Genomic DNA, 20545 nt, shown 5'->3' with positions numbered 1-20545 from the left:
AAACTCTAGTAGTGACCACTTCCTTCCCCAGGACTCAGCAAATGGGTCTCCAAGCTTTGCAAAAAGCATCCACTACTTTCAGAAAGCTTGGGGAACAGGTGACATTTTGGGTGGAAATGGTGGAAGGGAGCAGTTGTCCAGACCAGCATCCTCACAGTTAACATCTATCCCCCCCACCCCCAGCAGCATACCTCAGCTGTCACTGTGCACACTGCCATTTCCTACAGAACTGGAGAGAGAGAGAGCTGACAGCAAGTAGTGGGGGGGGGGGGGGGGAGCACAGACATGAAGGAAGAGGCTGCAGCTGATCCTCAGACAACACACACCACCACTGACAAAATCAGGTCGACACATTCCTAACGCTGACCCACGCTGTCACTGACTTACACGTGTGATCCACACTCATCCATCCCTGTCACACACACCATCTCTGTGTGCACAGACATGCACAATGCCTCCCAGGTCAAGCTGAAGCGCCCAGTCTTAAGGCCTGTCCACACACCTATTGATATTAGACCTTAAATCGCCTAACCCAAAGAGAGGGCTTAGGTCCCGGCCCCCCGGCCGCCAAATTCTACAACCAGAGCCAGCTCCAACAGCTGTGAGCCAGAGCTCAAGAAGTCAAGTACCAAGATAGAGGCAAAGAACCGGGAGCTGACCCAGCGGTGGGGCTATTAAACGCCTCCCTTACTCTCCCTCCTGCCACTGGCCTCTTTCCCCGCACGTCCACTAGCTGCTCGCCGGCCCGCCGTCCGCCTGTCAGTCGAGTAATGAATGCGCGCTCCGGGCCCCGGGCCCCCCCGGAGTCGTTCATCACTGCCAGCCACCGCCCACCTCTCTGCCGCCCGCCGTGAGGGCTAAGCGGCCCAGGCGACGAGAGCCCCTCTCCCCCCACCTCAACCACTAATTGTCAGATTGAGATGTTGATTTGTCAGCTGGGAGCTAGAGCCAAAGAATCCGCAGTAAAACCCGGACTCCTTGAACTTCCTCTTGGCTCCGTGAGGGTTCTCCCAGCCTTGGAGCTTTTCTGGATTTCATGTGGATGGGTTGGATTTTGCGTGGGAGATCGGGGAATAGAAGCACAGTATCACTCTATTCCAATAGGAGGCGCACCAGGTTACAGACCCTCAGTTGCCCTAGGAAAGCTCCTCTTGGGCGCAGTTCCACCTGTATAGACCAGAGGCCGTTAGGACTTCGTCCCCCAGTCTCCCAGCAGGGGGCGCCTGGGCCACCACCCTCTTCTGCAGCTAGATCCCTGCTTCCGCACTGGAAGCCCCCAAGGCAGCGGTCCTCCAGTCCGCCTTCAGGTCACGCCGGGGGCCATATCCTGCCCTCTCTCTCTCTCCTGCAGGTGCCTCTGGCCTCCCACAGTCCTCCGTTTTCCCGCAGGAGGCGTCCCTGTTGCTGGTCCGCTCTCTCCTAGCCCTAGGCGCCTAGGCTGCAGTCCCAACCCCGCCCTCTCCCCAGCCCGGGCCCCGGAGCTCCCCGGGCGGCCGGCTGAGTGACGGGCGGCCGGTGATTATGCGGAGGGGGGAGCGGGGTGCGCCGCGGGCGGCAGCGCTGACCCTTCACATTTCCGATCCGCCGGGACCCTCATCCATCCGAAGCTGCTCTTTGTCTGGCCGCCTAATTGCCGGCGGACAGGATGGATGGCGGGACCGACAGCCGCGGAATCCCTAATAAAGGCCGCGGCCGCCGGGGAGGGAGCGCGGAAAGGAGGGGGAGCAAGAAGGAAAGGATGGAAGGAGGTGGGAGGAAGCACCGGGCCGCGGCTGCCGGCTCAGAGGCGCTGCGCGCGGCGCACACGGGAGCCAGGCCCGCCTAGGGCGCAGGACCAGGCGTCCCGGGTCGACCCGGTTCTGGGCGCGCTGGATATGGGGCTCGTTACGTCTCCTGCTTGTTGGAGAAGAGGAAAGAGCTAGGTGCCACCAACAGAAAGAGCATCCTAGGGCCGACCCGCTTAGCCTTGCCCTCGAGGCTTCGAGCTTGACGCTGCCTCTTGGGCTCCCGGCTCTCGCCAGCTGGCGCCCCTCCTTCGGCCCCCCGCAAACCCCTCCTCTGCTCACCTGTCGGTTTCCCAGCGCGGATCCAATATCCCGGCGGAGAAATGAGGGGTCTGACAGCTGTCTGTGCGGCCGCTCGCCACATTTCATTAACTGGAAGCTGGAGCCGCGGAGGGTGGGGGCCAGGGAGAGCAAAAGGAGGTGGAGAGGGAGGCTAGGACGAGGAGACGCACCTGGCCAGGGGTCAAGGGCTGAGGAAGTAAGTCAGCAGCGCGATCTGGCCTGACAAACACCTTGCAAACAATCACTACCCCTCCCTGTGGGAGTCAGCGCAGCCCATTGAGCCCAAGGCTGTACAGAGCTGCGGTGCGGGAGGGGAATGGAAGCCCTAGGGCGGATGGCACACTGACCCTCTCGCCTTGTGGCCGAGGCCTGTGGAGCAATGGGGCAAAGGGTGCACAGAATCTTGGGCCATGACTGTTTCCCCACCCATGGTGGGAGGAGGAGAGCGGTCCTCAGCCCTCCTGGCCAGCTTTCCTCTCATTCGCCTCTTGATAACATTTTCCTCCGATTTGCTTGGTTTCTTTCTCCATCCCTTTTCTCTGCCCACTCCTCTTCCTTCTGAACAACTCCTCTCCGCTGCTAACTTCTGCCAACCGTTAGCTAACAATTGAGCACCTGTTGGGTGTCAGGCTCCACAGCGCTGGGGTGAGGGATCAGGGACACTGAGCCAACTGCCGGCCCCACACACATAGGTCTCCCCTGAGACTCATTCAAATCTCGCCCCCCACTCCTGTCCTGCTTCTTTCATCCTTCCGCTGCCTCCGGTGCCATTTCTCTTCTCCGGGGCACAGAGATCAAAACTCGAGTCCTAGGCCTGCCACTTACAGGGTGATACAGGACAAGCCATGGTCTCCTTTCTGGGACCAGTTTCCTCAACTGTAAAATGGAGACAAATATATCCACCACTCAGGGGTGCTTCGAGGACGTAGTAAGAACTTGCATATGAAAGCCCTACAATACAGTATTATTTCCCTTTCCATGTTATCCCCTGTCCCCTCAGGTGTGCAAAGTTCTTTTCTCTTCATACCAGGCGTCTGGTACCAGGCAACCCAGGCTGCTTCCAGCTCTGCATAATCTTAGATGTGGGAACAGGAAGCCAGAATGTTTGTGAGGGGATGGGGGCCACACTATGAATTACCCTGAAAAGTGAGGAAGGAGAGAGTGCAAGGAAACAAAAGTGCTTTCTTAGATCTTAATGTGACATCAGCCAGCTGGTTCCTCTCCTCTAACAAACGAGGAAACTGAGGGCTGTGTAGGTTACACTGCAAGTGACAGGGACAGGTCACACTGTTAGGATCTTTCCTCCCATGAGCCCTCTATTGCTCATCTCCTCACTCTTCTTCTTCCCTTGAGCGGGCCTGGGTCAGTGACAAGGAGTGTGGGAGAAGGAACAAAAAGAGAGAACCTTCAAGGAGCCAGGACCTTTCCACTAGACTTCATAAAATTTTAACACGAAAACTTCCTCAGAGTAGAAGGCACATATCACATGCAAATCATATGCTAATCACATGCTAATCCAAAGTCTGGTCCTCAGAACTCTGACACACACCTGGCTGTAAGCTCTGGGGCAAATTCTTGGGAGACCCCTGGGTTCCAGGCCAAGAGAGACAAGAGATGTGTTCCATTTAGGCTCAGGTTATGGAGTTAGGATTCATTTTAGGATTGAAGAGGAGTCAAGTGTATAATTTGGAATTAGGATCAGGGTTAGTGCAGAGTCAAGGATGGAGGTTAAGGTAAGATTCATATTGGGCTGTGCTTTTATTTTATTTATTTTGAAGTAAGCTCTATGCCCAATGTGGGGCTTGAACTCATGGCCCCAAGATCAAGAGTCACATGCTCCACCGACTGAGCCAGGCAGGCGCTCCTGGGCTGTGCTTTTACATAGGGGAGTCTAGGGGACTCTTTAAAGGCCTCCTCTCTCCTCCCATTCCCCCATCAGACTCATCCTCACCTCCACAGCCCTTGCTATGTCCTGTAGCAGACCCTTCTCTGCCTACTTCCCACTCCCAACCACACCACCTTCTTGGGGCCTCCCAGTTCGGCTGCCTGAGGAGCTCTGGATAAATTGTCCCAGATCCCAGCCTGGGTCTTGGCATTTCCTCTTGAGCCCAGACACTTGGCTTCTGGCCCCCGGAGCACCGGCCGGCCTTGACCCTACCCAGGTCCCTCCTCGGCCGAATGTGACAGCTGCAGAGGAAGCAATAAGGACCTGGTGAGCTGGCAGCTTCATTCCAGAGCGTGGAGAAAGAGCAACAGAACATGAATAAATTCATGGAGCTGGCCCCTCGGCTCCCTGTGAGCCAAGCCTGCTCCCCCCACCACACAGACCCGCTGCCGCCTGCAGCCCTGCTGGTCACCGCAGCTCACAGCCTGGGCTGGGGACGGGAGGAGAAGGGACGCTCCAGAGAGAAGAGGGCTGGGACCTGAAAGGGGCTGAGGTGAGGGGCTCAAAAAGAGGGCCTTGGTGAGTAGGAGAGTGGGGTGGGGAGTGGGGCTGAGCAGTGAGGGCTTCTGGTCAGTGGAGGGAGGGCAGGAGAGGAGGGAGGAGGAAGGAGAGGGTGGCAGGACCTGGGGACGAAGGGGCCTGAAGATCGGGCAGGGTAGGCCAGCGTGAGCCCTGGCCTGCTCTCTCCTCTCTGATCCATCCATCATCCAGCCTGGGGGAGCAGTTCCGGAATTAGACATGCACGGGGCCGACATGGCCCTCAGCCCCCCGAGAAAGACAAATGGCGACAAAGACCTTGAATAAAATTTGTATTTATGGTTGGAGGAGGAGGCCCCTCCCCCACTGACTGCCAATCCTTTCTCTCCCAACCCTTTCAAGCATGTAGGGGCCTCTCTCGACACTGGCCCAGCCTCAGCAACCTCTTTATTCCTGCACCATTATGGGATGGGAGGTGCAGGGAAGGGGTACGGAAAATGAGATGAGGGAATCATCTTTTGCCCAATAATCATGCCCTGGTGTGCCCTGTGCCTTCCATTTGCACAACTTATTCCTATATATCACAGTCCTGGCCTATCCTAGTCAATAAGAGGTCCTTTGCAGCTGCACACCTCCAGGGTCTCCAAACATCCTCACTTTTGCCCCTTCTCCAAACTTCTGGCCCTGGAGTCCCTTGTGAGCAAGAAATTTCCCCCAGAGGTGCCAAACCCTAAAGAAGGATGAAGCCACTGGCTTTTTTCATGGACCCTGACCCCTCACAGAGAGGGATCTATCAAAGCGTGGGGCCCCTCTTGGTCACTCGGAATGACAGAAACAGTCACCTCTCACAGGAGGGTGCCCAGCATTTAATCTGCATTTTAGTTGTGTTAATTTGCATCACCAACTTCAAATCCCTTCCTCAAACATTTGCTACGTGGGGACCGACTTCTTTGGGTCTCTATTGAAACACAGACTTTTAGGAAGGGAAAAGAGGCAGAGATACTGGGGCTGGACAAGGTTTGGGACCAGGGCAGGGGTGGTGCTGGGCTGGGCTGGGCAGGGCAGGACAAGTGAGCTGATAGCTGCTTTCTGACTCTTTCTCCCCAGCAGGTTCTCTACTCTTCAGTCCTAAGGAGAGATGGCATTCGTGGGGTCCCACATGTAGAGACTAAGAGGAAGCCAAACACAGAAACCTCCCTTCAACCAGCCCTCATACACACACACACACACACACAAAGACAACACACAATCCACAATCCCACTCACCCAGGAACACACCAGACCAGGGTCCCATGGCCCGACCGCACTTGCCAGCATACTGTCACAATGCACAGACCCAGAGCATACCACTCTGTTGGAAAAACCGCCCCGCCCCCGCATCTTCCCCACAGTTGATATGTCACATTGGAGTCCGAACACGGACCTGGGTGTCTCTCCGCAGCGCGCCATTTACATTTCTCTCTCGATCTGTCAACCTGTCTCAGCTCTTGTCTCTCTCTCTCTGTCTCTGTCTCTCCCCTCTCCCCCTCCTGGGCCTGTCAGTTAGTCTCTTTTCCAAGCTTTGTCTCTGTCTCTGCGTCTCTAGCTGGCTTTCTGTCTCTTTGATGTCTCTGTCGCTCCTTCTCTGCTTTCCTGTCGGTTTCCTGCTCACTCCCCCAGACTGATCTGTTTTCTCTTTCTCTCTCTCTCCCTCACCCTCTGCTCTGCTCTGCGCTCCCCCCACCCCCACGCACCAACACTGGGGGTCGAGGGTGGAGGTGGCTGGAAATTTGCCTTTTCCGGTTCAGGCCAACATGTACTCATTGAACCCTTTACCAAATGTTATTGGGTCACGGGCACTGAGGGGCGTGGGGTGGCGAATTTCTTTTATTCACCCTTCTTGTATGTTTGTGGGCTTTTCTTTTCTTTTGGTGGAGGGTGCTTTTTAGCTCTGGAATCCACCTCTGTCTTTTTTTCTGCGTGTATCTAGACCCCTTTTTATCCCATATCTATTTCTGGCTTCCTCTGGAATCCAGGAATACCGAACTCTGGGTGCGGTGAAAGTAAGGATAGGGTGGGGAGAGCGAACCCCTGCAGAATCCGCTCAGAACCAGGCAGGCACAGAGAAGCTGAGGGGACGCGGGTGGGGGCCTTTGCCTGCCCCGCCCCCGCGCTTCCCACTCTGGGCGCCAGGGGTCGCTCCGCCCCGGGCCGCTTATAGAGGCTCCCGCCGCGCAGCGGCTCACACCACCCGCACTGCCGCCCCGGGAGGGAGGGGAGGAAGGTTAGGGACGCAGAGAGGGAGAGCTCTAGCTGGGGAGAAACGCGGGGCCAGGCTCTAGCAGGGTCTGGGGCCGTGGCTGGGGTAGAGAGGCGCGTCAGTGCGCTCCAAGAACCAGAGCGCAAACCTCCAAGGAGGTCGCGTCCGGTGGGCGCCACCCGCAGCGCAGAGCCCGGGACGTCCAGAGAGCGGAGAGTAGTCCCCTGCTCCGACCGGGAGCGATCCGTCTGGGTAGCCGGGGACCTAGGCGCCGCCATCCTTGAGAAGGCAGCTGTCCGGAAAGCAGGCATCCTAGATCTGTAAGAAACCGGCCGTCCGAGAAGCCGCTGATTTCAGGCGCCCGGGGACGTTAGGCTGCACAGGAGGGTAATAGAGGACCGCGGGTTTTGAACCGTCGGGAGGCCCCTGGCCCAACTTACGGGGCGGGTGGGGGGGGGAACCTCCGCCTTGACGGAAGGTTTGGGGAACGGCACCGCTGAGGCGGGAGCCCGCAGGGGCGGGGGGGCCGGGCGCAGCCGTCGGGGGGGTCCCGACCCAAGCCCGAGCCCGGCCACCGCCTCCGGGGCCCGCGGAGAGCCCCGGGCCTCCGCCGCCATTGCGCCAAAGAGTGAGGAGGATCTGCTGGCCCTGGCCGCGTCGCGGCTGAGCCGCCGCAAGCGGGTGGCGGGCGCGGCCGTCGGGGTGGCCATGGTGCTGCTGCTGCTGGTGGCCATTCCGCTGCTGGTGCACAGCTCCCGCGGGCCGGCGCACTATGAGATGCTGGGTCGCTGCCGCATGGTGTGCGACCCACACGGGCCTCGAGGCCCTGGACCCGACGGCGCGCCCTCCTCCGTGCCCCCCTTCCCTCCCGGCGCCAAGGGAGAGGTGGGGAGGCGCGGGAAGGCAGGTCTGCGAGGGCCACCGGGACCCCCAGGTCCCAGAGGGCCTCCAGGAGAGCCGGGCAGGCCAGGTCCACCAGGTCCTCCCGGCCCAGGCCCTGGCGGGGTGGCGCCCCCTGCCGGCTACGTGCCTCGAATTGCCTTCTACGCGGGTCTGCGGCGGCCACACGAAGGTTATGAGGTGCTGCGCTTCGACGACGTGGTGACCAACGTGGGAAACGCTTACGAGGCGGCCAGCGGCAAGTTCACCTGCCCCATGCCAGGTGTCTACTTCTTCGCTTACCATGTGCTCATGCGCGGCGGTGACGGCACCAGCATGTGGGCCGACCTGATGAAGAATGGACAGGTGAGATGCCCCCACCCCAGGCCCAGAGGCGACAGGGTAGCTTTCTAGATCTCCCTGCACTCATTATTACATTGGAGGGCTGCATTCGAACCCCTCTCCCAACAACGTCATTGAGTCTAGAAACGCCAGGCTGCCAAGAACTTATGAATCCTTTCATCTAGCCAAAGAGGAATTAGCGGCCAAAGAAAGGAAATGACCTGCCCAGGGTCTCAACGAGCATTAGGAATGGTGTCAGAATCAGAGCTCGGGACACAAAGCTTAATGTCTCTACAGCTGCTATTTCATGCTCCAACTATATAGGCAACCCTACACCAAACTTGTTTGGTGTCTTTCCCTGCCAGTTATCCTGTCTTTGGTCACCCTCTCTCCTGAGACAGGTCTTCTGGCTTTTGGGTTTCTCAGCCTCACCATGGTCGAGTTACCTGGAGTCTGGCTCCTTCAAATTAGAATGGAATCCGGATCTCTGGCCATGGGCTGTCAGCAGCTGTTCTCATGTGGGGGCATTTAGCTTGGATTTTTGAGTAGAACATAAAAAAGAACGCATTCCCCCCGGGGCCTGGGACCAATTCTACAGCTGGCCTTACCCTAATACTAATACTGAGTCAGTAGGCAGAGGTGGAAATGATGTGGCAGCTCAGGGGCCAGCCAGGTAGCATGACAGAAGGGCTTTGGAGGGGGAAAGAGGCAAAGGGCAGATCAAGCAGAGGCTTTGGCCCCGGGCCTGGTTCTGTAGGCCCCACATCTTCCTGGCAACCTCTGGCCTCCAGGTTCTGCTACTCCCTGCCCCTGTGGTCAGAGTCGGAGTCACTGCCACCTTGGCTTGGGAGAATAGCTCCAAGGACTCAGCTGGAGGGCCGGGACACCCATAGAGGGAACGAGAAGCCTCAGGGGCGGGGGTTGAGGAGGTGCCTGGGCCCCACAAATCGCAGGAGGTAAGACTGGGGCTGAGCGGTGACCTCTGAATGCCCCGCACCATGGGGTGGTGTTGACCGTGGTGCATCAGGCCTGCTGGTCTTGGTGTCTGAACCCAGGTCCTGCTACGGCTGCCGGCTGCCACACCCTCCAGCTCCAGGACTAGCAGGCACTGCACTGGGGTCTCCTCCCAGCAGGGTCACCTCAGAAACCCAAGAAAAGAGAGTGTGTATGTGTGTCTGTATGGGAGTGAGGGCTGTATGTGTGTAAGGGAGTGAGAGCATGTGTGCGTGATGTGAGGTTCTGTGGGTGCAGGGTGCCAAGGTGTGAAAATAGAGCAGCGTCTATGTGCATGTGGCACTGAGTAGGTGTGTATGGTCTATGCAGGGTGTCGGTGAGCAGTTGGAGGGGGCAAGTGTCTATCTAGAGTGTGCCGGTTTCTGAGGGAGCGGGGGCCCGCGGCTCCCACTCTGTATTCTGCGGCGCGGGCGCTGTGGCCCTGGGGACGGTAAATAGTGATTAGAATAATGATGAATAATTAATGAGTTAATAACCAGCCCCCGCGGGACGGGAAGAGGGGGGCTGGGGAAGGGGCTGGGCACCTGCGGCGACCAGCAGCGAGGCCAGAGGGAAGGAGGGGTTACCTGTTGGGGCAGAAGGCGACCCCCATGTTATGGCGCCGGTGGGGGCTAGAAGGGGAAAGGGCACCCAGAGGCGAGAATGCATCATTGCACCTTCCCATGGCCCGCACCCTTGCTTGCATACATACAGACACACCTGTGCCCTATCACTGAGGGGAGGGAATCCAAGTTTAGGAGGTCAGAGCAGGTTCAGAATGTTAGAAATTATCCTACAGCCTAATTTTATTGTTTAAATAATAGCAAACCCTATATAGCGCTATCTAGGTGCTAAGTACTATTCTAACACACTTCACACGTAGTAACTCACTTAATCCTAATAACCTTATGAGGTAGGCTCTATTATTACCTCCCATCTTATAATTCACGTTGACGACCAGAGCAGGCGTGAAACTTGGCCGAGTCGCACAGCTGGTAAATGGCAGTGCCTGGGAAGCTCAGCGATCTCCTGCCTTCTCCTTGTTCTCCCCAGCCCCTGCAGCCTGCTACCCTCGCGCCGCCTTCACAGGCCCAGCTGCGCCTATTCCGCCCGACGCTTCTCTCCACCCTCAGCTCCGCACGGGGCGTGAGTGGGTTGTTCTGTTCTCCCCCGCTAGGTCCGGGCCAGCGCCATTGCTCAGGACGCGGACCAGAACTACGACTACGCCAGCAACAGCGTCATCCTGCACCTGGATGTGGGCGATGAAGTCTTCATCAAGCTGGACGGCGGGAAGGTGCACGGCGGTAACACCAACAAGTACAGCACCTTCTCTGGCTTCATCATCTACCCGGATTGAGCAGGGCCCCATCCCCCGCGCCCCCGCTCGCCCTTCGCCTCCGCTCCCCTCCTCACCCACCTTCAGCCGGTCCCACCCAAGGCGCCATCCTATCCTTCGAGAGCCTGGCAGCCTGGCGGCGGGGCAGACCCTCCCGCTCCCGGAGGCGGCCGTGCTGGGCGGACTCTTGGCGCTCCGGGGACGCTCCGAGGTCTAAGTGGCCGGGGAGAGGAGGAAGCCGGGCTAAGGAGGAGCAGAGCGGCTCGGGAAGGGACCGCCGGCTTCGGAGTGCGCGCCTGTCAAAGCTGATCCGAGAGGGGCGGAGGTCGGGCCCTCTCTTCTGCTAGGAGCTGGGAAACAGCTTCACCACCCGGAGCTGCAAGCAGAAAGGAAGCCCCGGCATTTGGTGGTGGTGGTGTGTGTGCGGGGATGGAGAGCAGAAACAGGAGCCTATCTCGGTGGGAGGACATGAAACGTTTGGAGGGGTCAGGCTCGTCCTCTGTCACAACTTTCTCTCCTTCCCTCATCCCCATTTTCAGGCTCCAGGCACCGGCCTTGGCAGCCTTCCTGTGAACTGGAGGAAGGAGTGAATTCTTTCCTAGCATTTAAAACTCATTCTGTACAGTCCCCATTTCACCCCCATTCCACCTAGGCCCTGGGGCTACAGCTGCTGTTGCCTCTTCCAATAAAGCAAAGTTGGAGAATGTGTGTGCCTCTTAACTTGGTGCACAGCGTGGGGGAAAATGGCTGACTGACCCTTTCCCTCACTCTTTTCAAGGACTCTCGCCCTACCACCCTCTGCCAGAGGTTAAGGCTTACTTATTCCTGGCAAGGTGTGTCTCTGGTGGAAAAGAGGAGGGCTTCTTCTGCTCAGATATGGGAAGGGAGGAGTATCAGCTTCAGGAGAGCTTGGAGACCTTGTACTGTAGGGAGACACCAGCCAGAATGACACTAACAAGGGAGGATTCCAGAGATATGGGTCTGGTCCTTCTGCTTTCTGCCTGATGCAGGTGGACTTATAAGAAGAGGAGCGCTAGGGGCTGGGGAGTTGCTGATGGCTCCTAGGAGTGGCATTGATCTCAAGAAGCAAAAAGAACAGGTCCCCAAAGGCCCACATTTGCCCCCCGCTCCGGTCCCTACCACCACACACACACACACTCATAGAGCTTGCTGAGGGGTGGGGATGGGCAGGAGCGGTCTGCCTTTAGGATAGCTCTTAGGTTTGGGAGCCTGGGGGAGCCCAGGGCCTGCCTCTAAGCTGGAGGACACTGCCACCGTGTGGGCAATTGGAGAGCAACAGTCGTAGCTGGCCTAGGTCAGCCGAGAGGGAAACAGACATTTGGACACTTTAGAAACTTTATTGAGGTGCCTGGGTGGCTCAGTTGGTTGAGCATCTGACCCGTGGTTTTGGCTCAGGTCATGATCTCTCGGGTTTGTGGAAGGCCCCCGAGTCAGGCTCTGAGCTGAAAGCCCTGGGTCTGCTTGGGATTTTCTCTCTCTCTCTCTCTGCCCCTTCCCTGCTCTCTCTCAAAATAAGTAAATGAACATTTAAAATAAAAAAAGAGGGGCACCTGGGTGGCTCAGTCGGTTGAGCGTCCGACTTCGGCTCAGGTCATGATCTCATGGCTCGTGAGTTCGAGCCCCGCGTCGGGCTCTGTGCTGACAGCTCAGAGCCTGGAGTCTGCTTCAGATTCTGTGTCCCTCTCTCGCTGTGCCCCTCCCTCACTCATGCTATCTCTCTTTCTCTCAAGAATAAAACATTAAAAAAATAAAATAAAAAAAGAAACTTTATTCAAGGATAATAAATAAGGGCTAAAAGGAAGGCGTATGGCAGAACAGGATGTGGACGCATCATGATAGAGAGTCCTGTGGGGCAGCAGAACCAACTGGAATAAAACACTGGAGAGAGAGACCTTGTCACAGCCCAGCCATCCTTGAACTGTAGCCAACCCTTCCCCACTGACCACTGTAAAGAAGCAGAGGCTTCCCCGCCCCCCTGCCTTCCCTCTCCCCACAACACCCTACTTTCCACAGGCTTGCTGTGCAGGTACAGCTTGGCTGTGAATGGGAGGCTCACCAGGGCGTCCTGCCATTCAAGTAATGTAGCCACAGGGTTGGTGCAGACCCGGGTGGGGCCTGAGGGTGGGGCTCGGCTGGTGTAGAAGGCACATTCATCATCCAGGCGGGCCTCGTGGAAGCAGTGGATGGCAGTCAAACATGCTTTGAGGCGCTGCCTCAGAGCCAGGGTTCGAGGGGCCAGGTTGCTGGGGCCTGAGGGCCGAGGACCACAGAGACTTGAAGGCAGGCTCTAAACTCCCGCCATATCCAGTGCTTCCCCACTCCCCCACCAAGGGCCAAGAGCAGCACACAGCTCGAGGCGCAACTCTTCCCTTCTTCCCGAAAGAGCACCAGGCTGGGGCAGGGTAGGTGGGGAAATGCAAGCAATGGGACCAGCTGGTGCAAGGTGGGGGCCCGCTCCCAGTAAGAGATGAGGACCTCCTTTGTTCATAAGCCCTTCCAGCCAACTCCTTACCTGCCTGGCCTGTTGGGGGCCTCAGTGACCGGAGTGAGTGAATAGGGGGGCTGGCACAGAGTGGGCGTTGGGAGGAGAAGATCAGGTTGGTGGTGGCTGGTGCCCACGGACTGCAGCAGGGCCGTGGGCTGGACTCTGGACTTCTAGGTTCCAGGAAGCAGGCCTCTGATGCCCCAGGCTCTATCCTAGGGGAGGGCTCTAGGAGTCCAGTCTGCCCGTGGGAGTCTGCCTGAAGGGGTCCAGGCTCTACTGGAGGGCAGGGCTCTGATACCTCAGGCTGTTCCTGGACAGGGGATTCTGGTATCCCAGGCTCCCTGCTATGGCTGGACTCTGGGGGCCCTGGCTCTGTTGCAGGGCAGGGCTGAGCTATCTCCAGCTTTGTTCCTGGGCAGGGCTGTGGTTCCCCACACTCCTCTGGGAGGCAGGGCTTTGGTAGCCCAGGGTTCTGTAACAGTCCGGGAGGGTGTAAGTCCCCTGAATTCTTCTCTGGGGCATTGAGAGTTCTAGACATCTCAGCCAGCAGGGGCTGAAGTTCAACCATATCCAGAGAGGAGCCTCCATTCAGGGGGACACACTTGCCCCCTGTGAGCCCTTCTACCTCCTGTCGCAACAGCTGCTGCAGGATACTGATGCGCTGTGAGTGGGAGAAGAGTACCCAGGGTGATGTCAGTGTGTGGGTTCAAGTCTCCACCCACACTGTCCTGTTCCCATACTTCCCTCTCCTGTATCCCCTTCCCTGCTGCGTCACGGCCAATCAGGCATCAAAGCTATTGCCCACAGACCCACCTGCATCTTCAGCTCCTGGAGCTTGGGGGTTGTGCCAGGGTGGGGTCCATGAGGAGCTGCCACGGCGGGTTTCCCAGGACCCTCATGCAAACTCACGCAGCCCTCCTGGTCAAATAACCGGATTGCAATCTGCTCCTGCCACAGGGGAGGAGAGGAGCTGTGTGAGGAAGCCAGGCTGGGGCAGGAAGACCAGGTTCCACAAAGGGGTCCACAAAGAAGGAATCAGGTTAGTTGAGAGGCCCTAAACAGATATTAGGAGGGGCAGCAGAGGAGCAGGGAGATTTGGAGAGTTGGTAGCTTTTCCAGAGAGCCCACGTGCCTGAAACAGCTGGGCCCAGGCCAACAGGACACAGAGCGGGATCTCAGCATGGAAAGCCTTCAGATACTTACCCAGGGCAGGGCAGGGTCTTCAGGGCAAGACTGAGGGGAGAGGCCACTCAAACACTGGGCCTGAGACAGAAGTGAGACATCACAGCTCTCTCTGTACCCATCCATTCCCTTCCTCCCCTGCCCTGGCCTATGCCAGCTACCCGCCCCCACTCTCTCCGCTCTCCCTTACCTGCTGAACTCTGGGGGCCGACAGGATGGGTGTGAACTGGGTTTTGGGGCGAACGGCAAGACGCCGCAAAACTGAATACGAGGTCTGGGGAGAGAGGAGGATGGTTAAACAGGAACAAAACCTAGATTGAGCAGGGATCCCAGCCAGGTTGTTCTGCCCTCGCCCAGCCCCCAGGAGTTGTGGATACAAACTGGAGCTGAGGTGCGAGGCGAGGGTACACGCTGAGCCTGTCCAAAGGGTGATGGATGGGTGATGGAAGGTGGCACCACACGGCCAGGGGAGGGTATCAGGTGGGAGGCACGGCCGTCCTGTGGGGAGGAATGAGGTGGAAGAGGGATCACTCCCCCTTTGCATTCCTATGTCTTCTCATTACAGCAGCCAGTACTATTCTATTAAGACCTAATCAAATCCTGTCTCTCCCTTGTTCATCACCCCTCTCCATGGCTTTCCACTCAATCCAAGCAAAAGCCAAGGCCTCACACTGGTTTATAAATCTTTACCCAATGGGATCTTGCCATCACCCTAACCTCACTTCCTGTCATCCTCCTTACTCTGCTTCAGCCTGGCTGGAGTCCTCTTAAACACACGAGGCACCTTCCCTCTCAGGGCCTTTGCATCTGCGGTTCTTCTGGCCTGGAACATCCTTCTCCCAGATATGTGCATGGTTCACTCCCCCAGCTCCTTTCGGTCTTCACTAAAATTTCATCTTCTCAATGTGATTGCCCAGACCAATCTATTTGAAATTGCCATACCCTCCTCCCCTACATCCACAACCCCTTCAGTGCCCGCTTTTTTTTTTTTTTTAACCTTATCACCACCGCCTGACATGTTACATATTTTACATATGGGTCTATTTTTTGTCTCCCCCTTCTAGAATATAAATTTATTGACTACTGTGTATCCAGAACCTAGAGTACTGTGGAGTGAATGAATGTCAGGTCTGTCTCATTCTCAGCACTGATCTGATGGTGTTACAAATATATACCAGACTGTGACCTCTCAGCCCCAGGCTCCTGACCCCTGGTTAACAGAGGCTAGTCCCCCTCTGGAGAGGCCTTGGACCCACGGGGCAAACACAGACTCAGCTAGCATCCCAAGGCCCACCCACAATCCTCAGGGCTGGCTGCTGCCAGAGAATTCCCCCAAACATCTCCCCCGCCTCTCCCCATCCCAGAAGGGACCCATCTCACCCTGGTGTGGGTTATCTCTCTTAATGGTACCCGCTGGGCCAGACCTAGGGGGCCCCCTCCTCCTTCATCAGAGTGAGTAACAACTTCATGTTCTCCTTCAGGGAGAGAGGGAGCTATGAGGAGACAGGAAATTTGCTGTAGTGTCTGGAATAGACACCGATGTCTGGCATAGGGTTTTGCAACCTCCAAAGAGGGTATGCGGGTTTGGACAGCCCCCACTGTACCATCAGAGGTGGGGACACATCCAGCACCCCCTTGGAGCCCAGCACTATCTCAGTAATCACTTATTAATCTGAACACCCTGAGTGGGCTAGGGGTGTGATGATGGCTCTTAGGGCTGAGGATAGAACAGTGAGTGGAAGGTAAATCTCATAGGACGTGGCAGAGAGAGGGCTGAAGTGGGGACCACCTCCTTTTACCCAAGGGCAACTGGGCAACCTCTAGCATATCAAGGTCCCTTCTTTTCTGGTTCCTTCTGATGTGGCCTTCCCCTCTCTCCACCACCCCCCACCCTGACCTGCTGAACTTTCTCCCGTCTTGCTCTCGATTGCACATAGCCCGTCTGCCCCTGTTTTCTCCCCATGGCCACACAAACTCACCAGGCTGAACTGAGGTCTCCAGGAGTAATCCTGATGTCTGGCTCACTGAAGTCCTGATGACAATAAGGACAGCAGCTAGCAGTCACTGAGTACCAAGTATGAGCTGGGCACTTTGCTAAGTGCTTTACAAACACCATCTCATTTAATTCTTCGCACAACCACCTCTAATGATACAAACATTATCCATATTTGACCGATTAAAAAAAAACTGAAGCTTGGTGGTTAGGGCAAGCTTACACAATTAGTAAATGCTGAATCAACCCCAAATTCCATTTATTGCCATCATCTATGCTGTAGCCACTAAGCAAAAGAGATAGCATTTCTCATTTCTGTTCCTTCTTCCCCCACCACCCAAAAAAAACTGGTGTCATACTAAAGCCTGGCTATGGAGGCTGAACCCTATTCCAAGGGTTCACCCTAAGCAGCCACAAGTTTCCCTTTTCCCTTCTGGGTTGGTGGGAAGTCCTAAAGCTACTGGAAGATGCTAGCTCTGAGGGACCCCTGTATCAGACATTGGATCATTCTTTTCTAAATGATCCTTTCTTCCTCACCGGCTGCTGCCACCTGTCCCTCTTCTTAGCTCCTGGAAACTGGGGTGCGCAGAGGGGTGAACGGAAGGTCCTGAAGGTGGAATCTGACCCATGGGAGAAAGAGAAAAAAACAGAGTCAGAGGTGGACCTCAAAACTTCAAGCTTCCACCAGCCCCATCAGCCTCCACAACCCTCTCTGGTTCATCATGAGGTATCTTCTCTCCTAAAGCTCAGCTTTGTCCCAGGAAAGAGCTCCCAGAAGCACTGAGTATCAGCCCCTCAAGGGCACTCACCAGAGCCTCTAGCCTCTGGGGACACAAGGTCCGGCCGCGGGGTCCTGGTCCCTCCAGCCTCGAGAAGCAGGAAGCCCTGGCAGGGTCCAGTCGGTGGGTGGGAGTTCTAGGGGCTAAATATGCAGAGGCCCGGGCACCCTGACACCACAAAAGAGGCTGTCAACACAGGCTCAGGAGTCCGTCCTCAGTCCACACCAGCCTGATTTTCTCATATCCTGTCTTATTACCTGGCCTCTACGGATGGTGCCTCCCTGGCTCCCTCGAACCAGTACTCTCTGAGCCAGACTGGGCTGGCGCCCCAGGCGACAGCTCTTCACCCCCTCACCTGACAGGATGGTGGCCAGGGCTGCAGGGTCAGCCACAAACTCTATGGTCCCTGGAGCCTCTGCAAGAGAAGGAAAAGTGAAAAGGAACCAGAAGGAGGAAGGCTAAGGGGCCACGGACCCCAGTGTAGTTACCTAGAAGTACAAGAGGGAGCTGAAGAGACTCATATTATTGAACTCAGTTCAGCAAAATTCATAGAACTTTACTTTATGTAAGATACTATTCTAGGCACTGGAGCTCAGAGACGAATGAGAAAGCCCAGCCTCCATCCTCCAGAAGTTACCATCAAACTACAGAGAGGTAACAGACTCAAGCCAAAGTATGGACATGTTATAAAAGAAGTACTACAAAGTATGAGAACACAGAGCAATTGGTTGTGACTGAGGAAGCTGGAAAAGGCTTTAGAAGAGATGACCTTTTGCTGAAAGAAGGAGAGGGCTTCTAAGAGTAGAGAGTTTTCCAGGAGCAGGTTCCAAGACTCTTACAGTAAGCAGATCAGGGTAGTGGAAAGTTCACAAAGGCCGTTCCCCCACCTCCACACAAGGAGACTGTGTTTTCAATCCTACAACAGGTACCTGTCTGGGGAGGGGGCCTAGGTCCCACATTTTGTCCCCCAGGGCTAGGCCTCAGTTCCTCCAAGGGGTTCCGGAGCTGAGTGCTCTCCAGTGATCTTTCTGATTTCTCCGTTTGATGTGTGACTTTTGGCGTGGGGCCGGCTGAGTCGACGGGGTGTTGAATACTGAGCTTCTGCACCAGTCTCTAAGGGAGAGGGGGACAAAAAGCTGGGGTTCAGCTTTGGGGTGCATTGCTGGTATGTGCTGCCTCCTCGTAGCTACTGTCTTCACCCACCAGGCCCTTCTTACCTTTGGATCTTGGTTCTCCTGATCCAGGATGCGGGGTTTGACTGTAGGGAGAGGCTGGCGTCTCTGAGAACGTACGGGAATCTTGCTAGGGGTAGGAGATACACCCCTCAGGAAAGGATCCTTTGTGGCTTGGAGGGTAGTCATGACGGCTACAACTGAGATGGGGAGGAAAGGATCTGGGATCAAAGGTCAGTCAGCCAGTTCGGCGCATCAGTTCTGACATTCCTGAAGCTCCCACCTCCTCCCAAACCCATGAGTCCTGAAGACCGATGCTTCCAAGGCCACTGTTCTGGGTGCCACCTCCAGACATCCTGAGCCTACTCTTTCACCCCAGGACCCGGAGCTGCCTCTCCTCCCTGTGAGCCCCGCAGTCCCCATTCCGTCCAAGATCTCCATGCCGCACCTACCTCGGAACCGCTCTGGCTCACTCACACTGCCTCCGCTTTTTCCTGACTCTGGCTTCCACGGCGCTCCTTCCCCAGTTTGTAAAATACGCCGAGCGCCTGATTGGCTCTTCTGCGCTCCCGCGGAGGCGCGTGACACCTGGCTGAGCAGTCCAATCCACAGGCTTCGGAGGCGGGGTCAGAAGAAGGACTAGCTGTCGAGCCGCTTTCTGGCCTGGAAAAAAGCTGACCCGACTCAGTCAGCCAATCCAAGAGCGGAGCGCAGGATGGGAGGCGGGATAAGAGAAAGGAGGAGGGCGTTCTGAGGCCGGGGAAGGCGTGGCACTCCAAGTCGGGGCCGCAACGGGCACTGCGAACTCTCGCGATATCTCGGGACTGCTGTGACAAGTAAGGTTCTCGGGGCTTTGCGGGAGGGGCGGTCCGTCCGGAAAGAGGCTAACGGTGTAGGAGGCTGGCCCGACCCCCCAGAGGCCACTCTGACCGAGAGCAGCGTTAACCTTTGGGGACGCAGTTCCAGACACGTATAGGAAACATCTGCGCGTTGTATCTGGGATGGGAAAGCGCTTCCAAACCGACAGAGAAGGCTGAATGGAATAGAACGGAGCCTAACAACAATAAAAATAAAAATAAAGCATCTTTTCCTCGCAGGAGCCTCACGACCCGGCGAGGTGTGGTCTCCATTTCACAGATAAGAAATAAGACTCAAACAGTGTCACTGGAACCCACTCAACACAACAGGCCTGGAGGACTGGGGAGAGGGGTGTCACCGGCCTGTTAATGGCAGGCAGGGGTGTGAAACAGAGAACCAAGAATACCCTGGTGAGAATGGAGTGGTGACCTCTAATGGAAGACGGGGAAACGGGCGATGGTTTCAAGTGTGCAGGACTCTTCTCTCTGACTACAGTGGTTTCTGTTACTCAAGCCAGGAACCAGGAGTTATTTTTGGACTCCTTTCCTTACTCTTACAATCTCTTGCTCACTCTTACTATTTTTCATATCTTCGCAATTCATTTTTCTTCTTCATCGCCACCACCCTAATCCACCCTAATCTCACCTAAAGGATTGCAAGAGTCTCATACCCTCCATTCTCTCTTGCTCTCCACTTTCATGCATTCACCATACAGCAGCTGGAGTCATCTTTCAAAATTGCAATTCTGGTCACGTTGTCACTGTGCTTTGACCGTTCCTCATTCACAGTCCCCATCTTGCACCACTCTCCCCCTTGTTCTCTGCTTTCCAACTTCCCAACTTCATTGCCTCTTTCAGTTCTTCAAACTGGTCATGTTCCTTCTAGTCTCCCTGTCTGCAATGCCTTTTTTGCTTCCACTTGGCCTATTTGTGCCTCCAAATTGATATTCACTGTTACTTCCATATAGAGGCCTTCCTTGAACCCCTCTATTCACAATCCACCCTAATTCTAAAAAGATTCCCTGGTTATGTGCTCTCAGAGAACAGCGTTTGTTTCCTCAGAGCATGCATCTTAGTTGGTAATTGATTTTTCATCAATATGAACATACTCTATTGTGTTATTAAACTTGGTCCCCTGCTAGACCACCATGAGGGTGGTGACCTTTTATTTTTGGCTTACCATCATATGTTCAATGCCTTGCATTGTGCCTGGCTTGTAAAGTGCTCAATATTTGTTGAATGAGTCAACGGATGGATGAATAATTGATCAAATGAATGCATGGAGTGACAGGGAAGACCTCTAAGAAGTAATATTTGAATTTCCTCTTGAAAAAGAGAGAAGGCAGGACACCTGGCTGGCTCAGTGGGTAGACCATGCAACTCTTGATCTTGGGGTTGTGAGTTCGAACCCCATGTTGAGTGTGGAGATTACTTACAAATAACATTTTTAAAAAACTAAAAAATAAAAGAAGTCTATCCTAGGCACTCAGAACAGTACCTGCAAAGGAAAAAATAAAACATGAAAGAATATGGTGTGTTCAGAAAATGGCAAGCTCTTAGGGGTAGATGGAATATAGGAACAGAAAATAAAACTAGAAAGGTAGTCTGAGTTGAGGGAAAGAGAAGGCCACCTTATTCCACTGGCAGGCACTATGAATGTGCCAGATTCTAACCACAAGATCCGCAGGGATGGCTGCTAACAAGCATCGTGCACCTACCATGCGTAAAGCCCTTTTTCGGGTGTTTGGGAAACAGGGAGGAATAAGGCTGAAGTTTGGA

General features: G+C 55.6%; 2 protein-coding genes and 1 long non-coding RNA gene across 3 annotated transcripts; 1 reads left to right on the top strand and 2 right to left on the bottom strand.

Moving 5' to 3' along the window:
- Positions 1-5333: 5333 nt before the first annotated feature.
- LOC122225645 lies at positions 5334-5828 on the bottom strand. Its single transcript, XR_006205269.1, has 2 exons — positions 5755-5828; positions 5334-5616 (listed from the first exon to the last, which is right to left on the bottom strand). It is a non-coding gene; the product is annotated as an uncharacterized LOC122225645 (long non-coding RNA).
- Positions 5829-7435: 1607 nt separating this feature from the next.
- Positions 7436-10401, top strand: C1QL4 (complement C1q like 4). The gene is made up of 2 exons (XM_042946422.1): positions 7436-7972; positions 10119-10401. The coding sequence occupies exons 1-2, from the start codon at positions 7436-7438 to the stop codon at positions 10296-10298; spliced, it is 717 nt and encodes a 238-aa protein (XP_042802356.1). The 3' UTR covers positions 10299-10401.
- Positions 10402-12052: 1651 nt separating this feature from the next.
- On the bottom strand, positions 12053-18440 carry LOC122224512 (trophinin associated protein). Its single transcript, XM_042946421.1, has 15 exons — positions 18362-18440; positions 17955-18109; positions 17667-17850; positions 16995-17152; positions 16768-16905; positions 16496-16578; positions 15945-15997; positions 15346-15458; positions 14347-14463; positions 14156-14239; positions 13987-14046; positions 13597-13731; positions 12811-13444; positions 12355-12548; positions 12053-12176 (listed from the first exon to the last, which is right to left on the bottom strand). Exons 2-15 carry the CDS (start codon positions 18096-18098, stop codon positions 12129-12131), a joined length of 2145 nt encoding a protein of 714 aa, XP_042802355.1. The 5' UTR covers positions 18099-18109; positions 18362-18440; the 3' UTR covers positions 12053-12128.
- Positions 18441-20545: the final 2105 nt, after the last annotated feature.

This window comes from Panthera leo, chromosome B4 (assembly GCF_018350215.1).
Source record: "Panthera leo isolate Ple1 chromosome B4, P.leo_Ple1_pat1.1, whole genome shotgun sequence".
NCBI lineage: Eukaryota > Metazoa > Chordata > Mammalia > Carnivora > Felidae > Panthera > Panthera leo.
This window is presented reverse-complemented; position numbering and strand designations above follow the sequence as displayed.